Source organism: Phacochoerus africanus, chromosome 14, assembly GCF_016906955.1.
Source record: "Phacochoerus africanus isolate WHEZ1 chromosome 14, ROS_Pafr_v1, whole genome shotgun sequence".
Lineage (NCBI taxonomy): Eukaryota > Metazoa > Chordata > Mammalia > Artiodactyla > Suidae > Phacochoerus > Phacochoerus africanus.
Genome location: NC_062557.1, coordinates 21,000,447 through 21,016,457, shown reverse-complemented (window position 1 = coordinate 21,016,457; position 16,011 = coordinate 21,000,447). Strand labels below are relative to the sequence as shown.

General features: G+C 52.5%; 1 protein-coding gene across 3 annotated transcripts in view; it reads right to left on the bottom strand.

Annotated features, from left to right (window-relative positions):
- The window catches only part of ACLY (ATP citrate lyase), a 44,310-nt gene that overhangs the window by 5,066 nt on the left and 23,233 nt on the right, over positions 1-16,011 (bottom strand). For all 3 annotated transcript variants that reach the window (XM_047756999.1, XM_047757001.1, XM_047757000.1), the window contains 9 exons: positions 15,433-15,574; positions 15,005-15,173; positions 13,804-13,908; positions 12,227-12,423; positions 7,710-7,791; positions 6,779-6,889; positions 3,934-4,061; positions 2,785-2,878; positions 1,563-1,717 (listed from right to left, as the gene is read on the bottom strand). In XM_047756999.1, the coding sequence (XP_047612955.1) occupies positions 1,563-1,717; positions 2,785-2,878; positions 3,934-4,061; positions 6,779-6,889; positions 7,710-7,791; positions 12,227-12,423; positions 13,804-13,908; positions 15,005-15,173; positions 15,433-15,574 (1,183 nt within the window). The remainder of the gene's footprint in view (positions 1-1,562; positions 1,718-2,784; positions 2,879-3,933; positions 4,062-6,778; positions 6,890-7,709; positions 7,792-12,226; positions 12,424-13,803; positions 13,909-15,004; positions 15,174-15,432; positions 15,575-16,011) is intronic.

The following is a 16,011-nucleotide window of genomic DNA, read 5'->3' as shown; positions in this document are numbered from 1 at the left end:
TCCTTCCGTCTCCCATCTCCTTGAACAAGGCACTCAAACGCAAGAAGGGCAGCCTCGAGGTCCGGGGCCAACGCCGTCTTACTGCATTAGGTTCCAAGGCAGAACCTTCTGATTCCTGAGCAGCTCTGGACGTTGCCAATATCAGATACTGCTTTTATTTTATTATTCTTTATTATCATTATTATTTTTTTTCTTTTTCGGGCCATAACTCGAGCCATATGGAAGTTCCCAGGCTAGGGGTTGAGTCAGAGCTGCAGCTGCCAGCCTACACCACAGCTGCAGCAATGTCAGATCCAAGCTGCATCTGTGACCTATGCTACAACTTGCAGCAACGCCAGATCCTTAACCCACTGAGAGAGGCCAGGGATTCAACTGCATCCTTACAGACACTGTTAGGTTCTTAACCCACTGAGCCACAACGGGAACTCCTAGGTGGCGGTTTCCAGCGTGTGTTGCTACAAGATGTGACCTGTATTTGCGGCTCCTGCCCTCCATGTGTCAGATAGAAGGGAGGTGAGTTCTGTGTCCCTTTCACGGGGCAGTGAGGTCAACCTCCCAACTAATGATGAGAACAAAGTCTGGAGATGTGGGGCCGCAAGAGGAGTGAGACCTGCTTGGGTGTTACGACCCTTGAACGTTTCCCAGGAGGGAATTAAAGCTGGACCCGGATCCATCTCTCCTCGGGTGAGGGCAAGACCTAAGCTCAGACTTCGACCTGCTTTCTGCCCAGGGGCCCTCCAAGCCAGGGCTCTGTGACACATGCTCATTAGTCTCCTTGCCCAGCGGTCAGGCCCAGGGGATGGCTAGGCTTGGGAGTTGCAGAAAAACCAATTTTTTTTTTTTTCTTTCATGTGCAGGCTGATAAAACACAAATTTGCAGAGGACACAATTTAATAACTCTGCCTGTCCAGCAACTCCACCAGGCCTGCACTCTTTAAGGTACCAGCTGCATTCAGACCTCCCCTGCTAACCCCTACCTTTCTCCCAAGAGGCCTGCGTTCAACTCTAGCCCATTTCTTTAAAAGTTCCCAAGGTCCCTGGAGTTCCCGTTATGGCTCTGTGGTTAACAAAGCCGACTAGTATCCATGAGGACACGGGTTTGATCCCTGGCCTCGCTCAGTGGGTTAAGGACCCAGTGTTGCCGTGAGCTGTGGTGTGGGTTGCAGATGCGACTCGGATCCCGCATTGCTGTGGCTGTGGCATAGGCTGGTGGCTATAGCTCTGATTCAACCCCTAGTCTGGGAACCTCCATATGCCGCAAGTGAGGCCCTAAAAAGCAAAAAATAAATAAATAAATAAAAATAAATAAAAAAATTAATAGACGTTCCTAAGGTCCCCAGTAAGGTCACTGCTTCCCACTTCTCTGGGTTAAGACTGGCCTCTCTGTCCTTGGAAGACATAGGAACAGCCTGCATCTCTTTCCTTTGGCCTTTCAGTTGCTCTGTGGCCATAAAGATTGGTCCTGGGCATGTTCCCCAAGGCCGCCCGCCCCCACTCCCTGGTCTGGGGAAAATCAGCTCCGAGTCACTGGGCCCTACCACCTTCTGCCATCCACGTCTCACCTCTTCTGGAACCAGAGGAGGCCGAGGACCCCGCCGATGCCCATCTCCTCCTTGAAGACCTCGGTGATGGGCATGCCTGCGTAGATGAGCTCCTGTCCTCGCTCGTCGCAGATGCTGGTCATGAACGAGGCAGGTTTGCGGATCAAGCCCAGCTCCTGAGCAGAGAGGGGGGCAGAGGCAAGTGGGCTATGGTGACCACAAGAGATTCTCCTGGGGCTGCCCCAAGGGTGTCTTAAGTTCTGGCAGTCAAGCAATGACTCTCACAGTCCTCCCGAGAAGGTCCCGCAAAAACCCTTTTCTTAGATCGTTTGGGGTACAGAAAGCAAGAGCGACCACACCAGGGCACCCGCTCAGCCTCGGCACTGTTTCTGGCCCTTCCGCAGTATTTGCGGGGCCAGGCACGGCGGTAAGCTTTGGGCACCCATTGGTTCATTTTGATCTCACACCGGAGTAACCAGACCCAGGTCACCTGGCTAAGAAATGGAAGCATGAACACAAAGGGAAAAAGTGTCAATACTTCACATGCAGCTAACAAGCACCCCCGCCAAAGTGTAATAAGGCAGAGGCTGGAGAAATAGGGGATCCCCTCAATGTGTCCTTTTCCTGGGGGAGGAGGCTGAGCTCCTAAATCTTCCGTTTCCAGAGCTGGGGCACAACAAGGGTAGGTAGCATTAACTAACTGCCAATTATCCCTTCTGAACATTAAGAAATGCTTCGATGTGTTTTTGTTGTTGTTGTTGTCTTTTTAGGGCCACACCCGTGGCATATGGAGGTTCCCAGGCTAGGGGTCGAATCGGAGCTGTAGCCACCAGCCTACACCACAGCCACGCCAGATCCAAGCCGCGTCTGTGACCTACACCACAGCTCATGGCAACTCTGGATCCTTAACCCACTGAGCCAGGCCAGGGATCGAACCTGTGTTCTCAAGGATACTAGTCAGGTTTGTTACCACTGAGCTACAACGAGAACTCCAGCACAGTCACTCTTCATCTATGCCCCTGCCTTAGACAAGCAGGCAGAGTGGACTCTCTGCCCTGAAATCTCCTGGCAGGTATAAACAGCTTCAGGGGACACTGTCTGTCCCCACCCCCCGTTTCCAGGTCGGGCCACACAGCTACAGGAGACACACGTGGCCCCTTGCCCTCCTAAGCCCTGCATTTGACCCGATGGTCAGAAGGGGCCACTACGAACCCCAGCACACTCTGCCACACGCAGTACCCACCCTGGCCCACGAGTAGTCCATGGGCACCGTCGGGGGCGGCACCTCCTGAGCAGGCACGATGACCCCTCTGGACACAAGATCCTCGTACACGGACCTGGGAGCCAGGGGGAAGGAGGGAGAAAAGACATCCATGTGGACTTTACTCTTTTGGGTTCTTCTAAGCCATCCCGCAAACGCTTCTCATCTAACCCCCAAATTTCAGGTTTTCCAGCTTCGTATCCCTTCCTACCAGCAGCTTACTCTTACCAGCTGAATCTTTTTCTACCTTTTTTTTTTCCATTTTAGGGCTGCACCCGCAGCACATGGGGGTTCCCAGGCTAGGGACTGAATTGGAGCCACAGCTGCCGGTCTACACCACAGCCACAGCAATGGGGGATCTGAGCTGCGTCTGCCACCTACACCACAGCTCACGGCAATGCCCGATCCTTAACCTACTGAGGGAGGCCAGGGATTGAACCCACATCCTCACGGGTATTAGGTTTGTAAACTGCTGAGCCACAACTCGTCACCCCCGCCCTCTCCACCTTTTTTGGCTGCCCAGTGGCAAATGGAGTTCCTGGGCCAGGGACTGGATCCGAGCTGCTGTTGAGACCTATGCCACACCTGCAGCAATGCTTGATCCTTTAATCCACTGTGCTGGGCCAGGTACTGAACCTTGCCTCCTGGCACTGCAGAGACACTGCCGATCCTGCTGTGCCACAGTGGGCGCTCCAGATTCTTGAGAACTAAATGAAAATAGGTTCTAGCCAAGACCTGTGCCTCCCTTCTGAGTGGGGCTTTTGAATCTGGAGGCCAAGGAAGGACAGAGGGGAGGAGTGGGAAGGGACCACAGCTTGTCCAACAGCTCATTGTCAACTGATTAGAGGTGACAGTTTCTAAATGTTCCGTGCTCATCTCTCATACATGGCCAGTAGGTAGGCTCAGAAACTGACCATTTTAACGCCAGTCTGAACGCCTGTAACTGCTGTTTCTGGAAACAAATAAAACAAAGTGAGAGCCAAAAAGACAGAATTCTGGACTATCCACAGAGCTGCCTCAGACACCTGAGATGGCCCAGGGACATCGGACCTGTATTCTGAAGAGGCTGCTGTCCTCAGGAGGGTCCTGGAAAGGGACAAGGAGGTGGCACCCTCCACAGAGTTCACTCACTGGATGATCTCTCCAAGCTCATCGAAGCTCCGGGGCACAAACACGCCCGCCTCCTTCAAAGCCTGGTTCTTGGCTATTGCGGTTTCAGAAGCCTGGTTGGCACAAGCTCCAGCGTGGCCGAACTGCACCTGGAAGGCAAAGGACAGTGGTTCTACCAGGCCTGTTGTCCCTTGAGAGAGAGAGGACAAAGGCTCCTGGGAGTGTCAGCTGTGATGACAGGCCGGGCCGGCTCGGCACTCTACGTGAAATCACTTCAACCCTCCGGAGAGCTCTGAACAGCACAGTGGTTGACTCTCATTTACAGATGAGAACCGAAGGCACAGAGAGGTCCAGGAGCTTACTCAAGGTCACACAGCTGCTGCCCTGGCACCAGGATACAAAACCTGGCTCCCACGTCCACAAACACCACCATTTCGCTTTCCCAGGGACACTGGTCAGGATAAGGGGGGTGGAGAGACAGACGGAGAACAGCGGTTAGTTTTGAGCAGCTGTGAGAAGTGAAGTTACATGGAGTTCCCGTTGTGGCTCAGCAGAAAACAAATCTGACTAGGAACCATGAGGTTGCAGGTTCAATCCCTGGCCTCACTCAGTGGATTAAGGATCCGGCATTGCCGTGAGCTGTGATGGAGGTCACAGATGTGGCTTGGATCTGGCGCTGCTGTGGCTGTGGTGTAGGCCGGCGGCTACAGCTCCGATTAGACCCCTAGCCTGGGAACCTCCATATACCACCGAGGGTGTGACCCTAAAAAGCAAAAATAAAGAAAGAAGGAAATGGAGGAGTTCCCTGGTGGAGCAGGAGGTTAAGGATGCAGTGATATTACTGCTTTGGCTTGGGCCACAGCTGTGTGGGTTTGATCCTTGGCCAGGGAATTTCCGCATGCCAGCCCAATCAAAAAAAAAAAGAAAAAGGAAAAATAAAACACCTCAAAGACCCGCCTGCCCTACCCACAGGGAAACGATGCCTGCCTGGAGGTGCCCTGGACAGTGTGAGGGTGGGAAGGTGGGGTGCTCGTCATGCAAAGTGGGTGAGAGAAACCCGGCAGAGGGAGAGAGGAGCTCTTCCCGACTGTAGAGGCAGAAGGGAAAGCGGCCATGAAGAAAGAGAATCAGCGACGGCTTCAGGGAACAAGCGTGTTGAAGGATGGAAACGAATGTTTAAAAGACCTGTGTGCGCCAGACCTTTACTCTCGCACACAAGCCAGACAACCCTGCCTCACTCTCATTTTACAGCCCCGGAAACTGAGGTCTGGACAGGCCTCCTGACGTGCCCTGGACACAGACAAGAGCTGATCCTAAAGCCTGTGGGAGAGAAAAAAAGAACAAGAAAAAGATGTGAAGAAAAAGAGGGGAAGGGGGAAGAGGGGGGAGAAGAAAGAGGAGCAGAAAAGGAAGGAGAAAAAGTGGAGCTCACCCCTGAAGGACAGGCAGGATTCCGTGACCTGCCCCCCCTTCACTTACTTGAAGACACACACACACACACACACACACACACACACTTCATAACACAACATGGATGCTGTGATCAGCATTTACTGCACCCTGCCCCTTCTTAGATTCAACATAAACGCTCTCCCTCTTTTTTTTTCTTTTCTTTTTAGGGCCGCAACCGTGGCAAGTGGAAGTTCCCAGGTTTGGGGTCTAATGGGAGCTATAGCTGCTGGCCTACACCACAGCCACAGCGACGCCGGATCTGAGCCACATCTGTGACCTACACCAGAACTCATGGCAATGCCGGCTCCTTAACCCACTGAGCAGGGCCAGGGGTCGAGCTCGCATCTTCATGGATCCCAACTGGGTTCATTACCACTGAGCCACAATGGGAACTCCATAACATAAATTCTTCCTCTATCAACATTTCAGAATCCACCTCATTCTTCTCCTGCCTGCCTGGTGTTCCATACACAGCCGTGCCAGGAGGACACGACCCCTTCACAACCAGCGTTTAGGGCGTTTCCATGTTTTGCTATTAGAACATGGCACCGAGTATCCTTGTACACCCAGACTTCAAAATATTTTTGCACACATACTCAGAGGAAATTTATAGAAATGGAACTGCTCGTTCAGAGGAGAGGTGCATTTTACAGCCGGACAAATATCTCCCCTCTGAGGCGGGCAGGAGTCTGAGGGGAAAGGCAAGCAATCCAGGGGGAAAGAATAGTGTGACAGGCTCCCTGGCAGGAAGAGGTGAGGGTTTATGTGCAGGGATCATCACTGCTGCAGGACAGCCCTGATGGTCAAGATTTATTTCATATCCATGCAGCAGAGCACAAGGCCTTGCCTTCAGAACTGATGGGTGACCAGTGGTTGTTCCCCCATCCCTGGGTGGGCCATCTCCAAGACAGGACACTCTAAGCTGGAGGTCAGGTCAGAGCTGAGGTCTGGCTGCTCCTACCCAGCAGAGTCGGGCATTGCTATCTAATACCCACTGTATGCCACGCTTCCTTCTGGAAGGTTCTTCCATAGCCTCTCCCCACACAGAACTGCCACCACACCCTCCCCAGCTGAGCCTGGGCTGTGTCCTCTCCCTCCTCGGCGTCCCTCTCACTCAGTAAACTCCTTCCCATCCTTGGAGAAGCAGTTGTCTTCTCTACAAAGCCAACTCAACTCCAGGCAGGAAGTTGCTCCCGACTCCATGGAAGGACTCACAGCCCTGCTCTGGCCTTGATCTGGGATGAGTCTGCCTCGGCCGACTGGATGTAAGAGCAGGGCCCCAGCTGGATCGTGCAGTAAACAAGCGAGTCATAAATGTTTAAGGCGAGAACTAGCTGCTTAAGAGGACCATACAGTCCAACTCAAATGCCCCCTCCCGACCTCCCTGCCCAGGAGGGATCTGTCCCAGCTGTACCTCGGAGGAGAACATGGTGGCACAGGTCCCGATGCACCAGCAGACCACGGGCTTGGTGATTCGGCCCTCCTTGATGCCCCGGCAGATCTTATATTCCTCGGTGCCCCCTATCTGCCAAGGAACGGGGAGCAAGAAAAAGTCCCAAGTCAGCAGAACCCATCCTGCATTGCTCCATGGGCAGCAATGCAGCAGGAAAACCTGTCCCAAATTAGGCAGGGGCCAGAGTCACCAGGAGTCCCAAGTTACAGCTTGATTAGAAAATGAGGAGTTCCCGTCATGGCACAGTGGAAACGAACGACAAAAATCATGAGGTTGCCGGTTCGATCCCTGGCCTCGTTTGGTAGGTTAAGGATCTGGCGTTGCCATGAGCTGTGGTATAGGTCGCAGACTTAGCTTGATCTGATGTGGCTGTGGCGTAGCCCAGCAGCTGTAGCTCTGATTTAACCCCTAGCCTGGGAACCTCCATGTGCCATGGGTGTGGCCCTAACAAACAGGGTTTTGGCTGCACAATAACCTGGAAGACTGAGACGAAGAATTACAAAGGGATGGTGGGCACCCTCGGAAAGTCCATGAGGCTCCCCCTTCCTGACCTCAGGGCAAGAGATAACTCAGGACCAGACCTGATCAAAGGCACAAGCAAGGGACACATTCCGTCCCCGAGGGAGAGACCGGGGCCAGCCAGTGAAAGCTTCTCCTCCACTGGCACTAAAATGGCTTGTGCCACCGAGAGGCAAGAAACTCCTCTCTTGGGAACAAATGCAGGAGTGTTCACAGTGTCAGCCTCTAAGCCCCAGCATCTAGGGAGTGGGATTATCAGGGACTGTCACTTTCAGTTATATATAACCAAAATGCATGAATTAAAAAAAAAAAATTAAATTATCATTACTTTCACAATAAAAAAAAAATTTTTTTTTTTTCTAAAGTAACTCACCTCCCCAAGAACTACAATCATTTTGACTCCTGGAGTGTCCTGGTAACGTAACACATGGTCCATAAACGTGGAGCCGGGGTACCTGGGGAGAGCAGGAAGAGGGAGCAGGACTCAGAGAGGGGAGGCGTGTGTCCAGGTGTGGGAAACACACTTGAGCTAAAAACACTGTGGGGGTTTTTGCGGGTGTGGATGAGGGTCCAGAGATGCCTTAGGAGTAATGGGGGAGGGGGAGGTAGTGAACGGAGCACAAGGGAAGGGAAAGAGAAGCACTTGAAAAGGGGTGTGGCCAAAAAAGAAAGAAAGAAAGAAAGTCCATACAGCAGAAGAGATGCCTGGAGAATGCATACGGGGTGATTTTAAAATATGTCCAGAAGTTCCCGTCGTGGTGCAGTGGTTAACGAATCCGACTAGGAACCATGAGGTTGCGGGTTCGGTCCCTGCCCTCGCTCAGTGGGTTAACGATCCGGCGTTGCCGTGAGCTGTGGTGTAGGTCGAGACGCGGCTCGGATCCCGCGTTGCTGTGGCTCTGGCGTCGGCCGGTGGCTCCAGCTCCGATTGGACCCCTAGCCTGGGAACCTTCACATGCCTCGGGAGTGGCCCAAGAAATAGCGAAAAGACAAAAAATAATAATAATAATAAAAATAAAATAAAAATAAATAAAATAAAATATGTCCACAAATTCTTTTAAAAAGCTGGGAACTCATGCCTTTCTTCCTGAATTTGGGGCAAATTTAGTGATTAATTTCTAATAAACAAAATATGATAGAAATGATTCTGTGACACTGACTTCCAAGGTGGGTTTTTTTGGTCGTTTTTTTTTTCAGGGCCGCACCTGCGGCATATGGAGGTTCCTAGGCTAGGGGTCAAATTGGAGCTGTAGCTACCAGCCTACACCGGCCTCTGTAGCATATGGCTACAGAAGTGTAGCCACCTAATAACTACACCTACACCACAGCTCAGGGCAATGTCGGATCCTTAACCCACCGAACGAGGCTGGGGATCGAAGCCTCAACCTCATGGTTCCTAGTCAGATTCATGGCCGCTGAGCAACAGGAACTCCAAGGCAGGGTTATTTAAAAAAAAAAAAAGTAGAGTTCCCCTTGTAGCTCAGCGGTAATGAACCCAACTAGGATTCATGAGGTTTCGGGTTCAATTCCTGGCCTCACTCAGTGGGTTAGGGATACAGTGTTGCTGTGAGCCGTGGTGTAGGTCACAGACATAGCTTGGATCCTACGTTGCTGTGGCTGTGGTGTAGGCCGGCAGCTCCAGCTCCGATCAGACCCCTAGCCTGGGAACTTCTATATGCTGCAGGTGCAGCCCTAAAAAGTCAAATAAAATAAAAAGTAAAAATAATAATAGTAACAAAAAAAAGCTGTCCGGTACTTTCCCCTGAATCGCTCACTCTGGGGAAAGCTTGAGGACTCTCAGCAGCTTTTGCAGAAGCCTGTACAGAAGAACCACCTGCCAGCCCCGTGGGCGAGCCACCTCCAGCCTCGCTCCCCCTTCAGCTGACTGCAGCCCTGCCACACCTGACCAGCTCAACAGAGACCCCCCCAGACCTGTCAGAACAGCCCAACGAAGCTCTGAATCCTAACTCACAGGAAGCACGAGGAAACACATTGATCCTGTGAAGCCACTTTGTTTTGGGTGATTTTTTTTTTTATATATATAGCAATAATTCATGTAAAAACTCAGATGATGTCCCAGAATGCAGGCTACTGCTAGTCTACTTATAGGCCAGTATCATTTTTTCCCCTCTTTTTTGGCCACAGCATACGTTTGCAGGCCAGGGATTGAATCCAAGCCACAGCTGCGGCAACACCAACCAGCTTCTTAACACACTGTGATAGGCCAGGGTTCAAACCCGTGCCTCAGCAGCAATCTGAGCTGCTACAGAGACAATGCTGGATCCTTTACCCACTGTGCTACAGTGGGAACTCCCTAGTTTGATATCTTTTAAAACATGTCCTGCTGTCACATGAGTTTGCAAAAGGACTGTTTAAGGCCAAGGAGGCTTAAGATCTACAAGGTTCTTGTGGATCTTCAGGTCCTTTTATGTGCAAGAGCATTTCAATCCCAAGAGGACAGCGTAACTGGCAGCAGTGCCCCGACTCCTCTGATCCGGAACCTTTTATCAGGGACCACTGGGGACTGGGGCTCAGTGGCCAACCCCGTGAAGACCTCGTGAGGGTCCTTTGTCACTAAAGTGTTCCATCCGAAATGATGTGGGAGAGCCAAGAAGATTGATAAGGTGACTCACTGTCCCAACAGCTTTTGGTTTCTGAGCCCAACAGCAGTAGTGGTAACAGGACAGTAATGGCTACGAGTTCCCACTGTGGCTCAGAGGGTTAAGAACCTGACTAGTCTCCATGAGGATGTGGGTTTGATCCCTGGCATTGCTCAGTGGGTGAAGGATCTGGTGCTGCCTCAAGCTGCAGCGTAGGTCACAGAGGTGGTTCGGCTCCTACATGGCTGTGGCTGTGGCTACAGCGTAGGTGGGCAGCTGCAGCTCCAGTTCTACCCCTAACCGGGAACTTCCATGTGCTGCAGGTGTGGCCCTAAAGAGAGAAAAAAAAAACCCCACGGTAATGGCTAACAGTCATGATGATATTAAGGTACTAAGTACCAGGCACTGCTCTAAGACAGTACTCAACTGTTGACCTACTGAATATACTCCTAGCAACAAAAATAATGAGGACACTGTGAAATAATAAGAAATCTATATGTTTCTGTCCCGAGTTCCGGACACAGAGCTCCAAAAACCCTTGTAATCTGAGTGACAAGCAGTGCCAGGAGCATCTTTTGTTCTAATATTTGGTCTTCGACACCCGTCCCGACACAGTGCTCCTAAAACTTTTGTAATTCCTCCCGTCATGGGGGTGACAGGAGTTATCTTTTGTTCTAATGGGACAACTCTTGGCAGGCTCCTGCGGCGTGTTCACCAGAGAAGGCATGGAAGCTCCTCGAACCCCCAAAACCTTGCCCTATGCACCTCTTTCATCAGGTTGTTCCCAAGTTGCATCCTTTTATGTGTTTTGTTCGTTTGTTTGATTGTTTTGGCTGCCCTTCGGCATGTGTAGTTCTGGGCCAGGGATCAGGTCTGAGCCTCAGTTTCCATCTACACCACTGTGGTGGCAACACAGGATCCTTTAACCCACTGTGCCAGGCTGGGGATCAAACCTGCATCCTGGTGCTCCCAAGACGCTGCCAATCCCGTTGCGCCAGTGGGAACTCCCGGGTTGCATCCTTTTGCAATAATCTGGTGAGCTCGTGAGTAGACTTTTCTTGAGTTTTTTTGAGCCCTTCTAGCAAATTATTGTATTTGAGCCAATTTATAGCCAGCAGTCAGAAATACCAGAGGCCCAGACCTGGGACTGGCATGTGAAGGGGGCTGGGAGCGGGTGGGGGGCAGGGGGTGTCCTGTGGGACTGAGCCTCAAATCTGTGGGACCTGAGGCTATAATGCCACCTCCAGGCAGAGTGTCCGAGCTGAACTAAATTATAGGGTCTCCCAGTCAGCATCTTCAGGCAATCAGAACTGCCTGGGGTGGGAAAATCACTCACACATTTGGCGGCTAGGTGAGTTACGGTAGTAAGCAAAGGAACAGTTTTTCCTTCCACTCTTAATAACTACAATTAACACTGAGTACTTACTAAACACTAGGCCCTGTTATAGTCTCATCTATCTACCTACCTACATAGGCCATGCCCATGGCATGCAGAAGTTCCTAGGCCAGGGATCAAACCTGCACCACAGAAGCGACAATGCCAGATCCTTAACCCATATGCCACCAGGGAACTCATTTCACCCTCCAACCACCAAAAGGTGGCTGCTATTACCATAGCCATTTGCTATGTGAGGATGATGGAGATCCAGGCAAGGTGAGCCCTGCCGAGCACTGCACTCTGCTGCCTCCCTCTGGCCACAGCTCAGACTACAAACAGAATTACCTCAAAAGCCCAAATACCTTTTTGTGTAGTTTTGGGTTTTTTTTGGCTGCACCTACGGCATCCAGTACCACACCTATGGAACTTGAGCCACAGCTGGGGCAACGTCAAATACTTTTTTTTTTTGGGGGGGTGGCTTTTGTCCTTTTTTTTAGGGTGCACCACAGTGTATGGAGGTTCCCAGGCTAGGGGTCGAATCGGAGCTGTAGCCACCGGCCTACACCAGAGCCACAGCCACACCAGATCCGAGCTGCATCTGTGACCCATACCACAGCTCACAGCAGCGCTGGATCCTTAACCCACTGAGCGAGGCCCGGGATTGAACCCGCAACCTCATGGTTCCTAGTCGGATTCGTTTCCACTGCGCCATGACGGTCACTCCTCCAATCCTTAACATACTGTGCCACAGTGGGAATTCCCTGTGTGTATTTCTGACCCCACATTCAAGTCAGTCCTGAGACAGGGAAGAGATGCCTCATTTTATGGACCTAGACAACATTCCTATGTGCCTGGACTCGGTGGCGGTGAGGGGAGATAGAGGACCCAGCGCCCTGTCTCCCAGCTGGTCACCTGTCCCCGCCGATGGCCACACCCTCGTAGACGCCATCCGTGGTCCGAGAGATGATATTGTTGAGTTCATTGGACATGCCGCCCGAACGCGACACGTAGGCGACACTGCCGGGGCGGTACAGCTTGGAGGCCAGGATGTTATCCAGCATCCCGCCGGTGTTTCCAATCTTAAAGCACCCGGGCTTGATGCCGCCAACCTGCAGGGGCAGAGACCGCCGTCAGGGAGGAGGGCGGGCTCACCGACCACAGCCTCTGGGGAGTCACAGAGCCTGAGACCACCTGGCCAGCCCACCCTGGGCGGGCGGTACCTGCACATCAGGTTTCCTGCTGAGGAAGACGTCTCTTTGCCCCGGCAAGAGACATTACACAGAAAAAAGGGAGCCTCACTGTAAAACATGCCTTACGATGGAAGATGTGTATACTCAGGGTTAGGTCAACTCCTTGGCTCCAAAAGGGCCACAGCACCCATAACGGCACCTGTGGCAGGGGCACACCTCTGCTCAAGATCACCCCTCCCTCCAAGATGAAAGGTCCCTTGCTTAGCTCAAAAATCTTAGCTTCAGCCAAATTTCTTCTTGTTTGGTCTCTTTTTGTCTTTTTAGGGCTGCACCCGCAGCATAAGGAGGTTCCCAGGCCAGGGGTCCAATTGGAGCTGTAGCTGGTAGCCTACACCACAGCCACAGCCACACCAGAGGCGAGCTGTGTCCGTGACGTCCAGCACAGCTCACGGCAACGCCGGATCCTTAACCCACTAAGCGAGTCCAGGGATCGAACCTGCATCCTCATGGATACTAGTTAGGTTTGCTAACAGCTGAGCCACGATAGAAACTCCAGCTTCAGCCAAATTTTTAATGCAACAACTAGGTAAAAACGAACAACAAAATATTCACAGGGCGATTTCTTCTTATGTGAAGATCTCTGCGTCAAAAATAAGGCCACTTGGTAGATTATTCTCTGGTTTTCAGTTAGTTAGAGGAATCCTCAAGCCTAGGCGGTATGCGTTGGTGTACGTGGTAAGCAGAACAGCTGTCTTGAAAATGCTATGCTATATGGAGTTCCCGTCGTGGCACAGTGGAAACAAATCCGACTAGGAACCATGAGGTTGCAGGTTTGATCCCAGGCCTCACTCAGTGGGTTAAGGACCCAGCATTGCCGTGAGCTGTGGCTCGGATCTGATGGTGCTGTGGCTGTGATGTAGGCCAGTGGCTACAGCTCTGATTGGACCCCTGGCCTAGGAACCTCCATATGCTGTGGGTGTGGCCCTAAAAGAACAAAAGACAAAAAAAAAATGCTATGCTATGGTTGTATGAAGGTGGATGAATACTCAGAAAAAACCTTCTGATCGGTCCCTTAAAACTGTAAAAGCGATACAGTCTGGGAGGGAGCTGTCTCCAAAATTAACTGGACGTGGAGACACTGACGTCCAACACGTCCCCTTTGAATCTATGGGCGAATGAATACCCGTTGAACCTACAGAGAACAACCTTCCACCTAAACGGGGGACAGAGGAGTCAGCAAGGGAACTGCCTCGGGGCCTGGAAGCGTCTGTGGGGAGGCTTCACGGGAGGGATGCTCACAGTGGCAGGTCCAATGATGGTCACTCCCTTCTGCTCTGCCTTCTTGATCAGCTTCCTCGTGAGGGCCTCAGGGATGCCTTCGGCGATGATGGCGATGGTCCGGATCTAGAGAGGGGGACAGTGCCTCTCATTAACGTTTCACCTCAGGTGGGACCATGCGGCAGCAGCCAATCCAGAACTCACCTCCCCGCCCCCACCCGGGCTCTAAGAACAAAGGAATGATCAACAGCACGCACCCATCTTCCCCGGGCCTCTGCTTCTACCCTGATCCATTCCAACCCTGTCCCCAAGAGAGAAGCACCTAGAACGGCTCTCCATTGCTTACCACTACAGTGAGCCAGGAACCAAGCAGGAACAAATGCCTCTGAAAACTTGCTGTGGCCCATCCACCTGTCCAGGTATCTGATCACAAAGCACCTAAGGCTTTCTCTGCTATGCCTGCTGACTCTACACCTCCGGAGGACAAAGCCTGGACAGAAGCAAGCTGCTTCACACTCGGACCAGAGAGTGAGCTGAGGGAGGAAGTCCACATCCTCACAGACACTATGTCAGGGTCTTAACCTGCTGAGCCACCAAGGGAACTCCCTATTTATCAGTAGACTTTTTCTATGATAAAATACAACAGTTCTACCGTAAAAAAGTGCTTTTGAGCTTGTTTCCTTTTTCTGCTTTTGTTTGGTGTTTTTATTTATTTGTTTTTTTGGGGTTTTTAGGGCCATATGTGTGGCATATGGAAGTTCCCAGGCTAGGGGTCCAATCAGAGCTGCGGCTGCCGGCCTACGCCAGAGCCACAGCAATGTGGGATCCAAGCGGCGTCTGCGACCTACACCACAGCTCACAGCAACACCGGCTCCTTAACCCACTGAGCGAGGCCAGGGATCGAACCCACATTCTCATGGATACTGTCAGGTTCATTACCGCTGTGCCACGACGGGAACTCCCTGTTTTGTTTTGTTTGCTATCCTGTTTTCCAAGCCAGTCTCAGCATAGAAAGGACGCGGTGGAGGTGGATGACCCTGGACTGACTGTCTGCCCAGGCAAGCAGCCCGCCTACCCCGGGTGACTGCCCTGCCTCCTGAAGGTCAAGTCTCCAACCACTTTCCCCCAAACCACGAGCCAGACCCGGATCCCCAGGCCTCTGTCCTGGACATCACGCAGGACCTCCTCCCCTGCCGCCCAGCCCTGGGGCGCAGCGAGCTACCTGTGCGTAGTTCATGGTCTCCATGGTGCTGTCGTAGGCAGAGCGCAGGGAGGCGAAGTTGATCAGCACGTCTACCTCCGGGTGCTTCTTCATGGCATCGGCCATGTTCTTGAACACGGGGATCAGGATCTCTTTGTGACCCCAGTAAAACTTCTGTTTGTGGTCCCCACTGCGAGAGGGCAGAGGAGGGGTCAGGGCGCGCTCAACCTGCCGGCGGAATCCCAGGGGAGACGCGTCGCCCGCAAGGTGCAAGGGCAGGGTCTCTAAACTTCAAAGAGTTTAGTCTGAGGGGAAAAGACCCCCCAGGAACATCAACCGCCCCCCCCTCCCCATCTGGGGCGGGCAGACGCTTCCCCGGCGAAGGGGATGCCCTGGGGCTCCCCCAGCTTCCTGTTACTGCGGGAGGCGATCAGAGACGGGGGACTCACGTGAAAGGGTACACCATGGCGGCCACTGAGGGCTCGTCGCGGGAGCAGACGTAGTCGAAGTCCAGCATGCCCTGCACGGCCCGGGTCTGCATGCCCCACACGATGGCCTTGGTGTGGCGGCTGAAGAGGGTGGCGCTCTTTCCTGGTGGGCAGAGACACAGCGAGTGCACCCAGAACACACCCCCCCGGGGGCTGCCTGCCAGACCCCTCTGCGCCCCAAGTCCAGGGAGGATGACTCATCAAAACTGCAAAGCAACGTTAGGAGGATGGAAGCCTGAGAACGTGGGCAAGAGGCGTCTCGGCTTCTTCTGGAAAGAGGTGGCAGACAGACACAAAGCGCTGACAGGACCTGCCTGGCTGGCCAACAGCTCCCGGCCCCAGGCGGAGAACTCCTACAGGACCTGCTCAAGTTCACCAGAGAGATGTGTTGTCAGTCTCCCACTTACATGCCAATGAGGGCTTGATAGATTTTTTTTTTTTTTGGTCTTTTTGCCTTTTCTTGAGCCGCTCCCGTGGCACATAGAGATTCCCAGGCTAAGGGTCTAATCGGAGCTATAGCTGCCAGCCTACGCCAGAGCC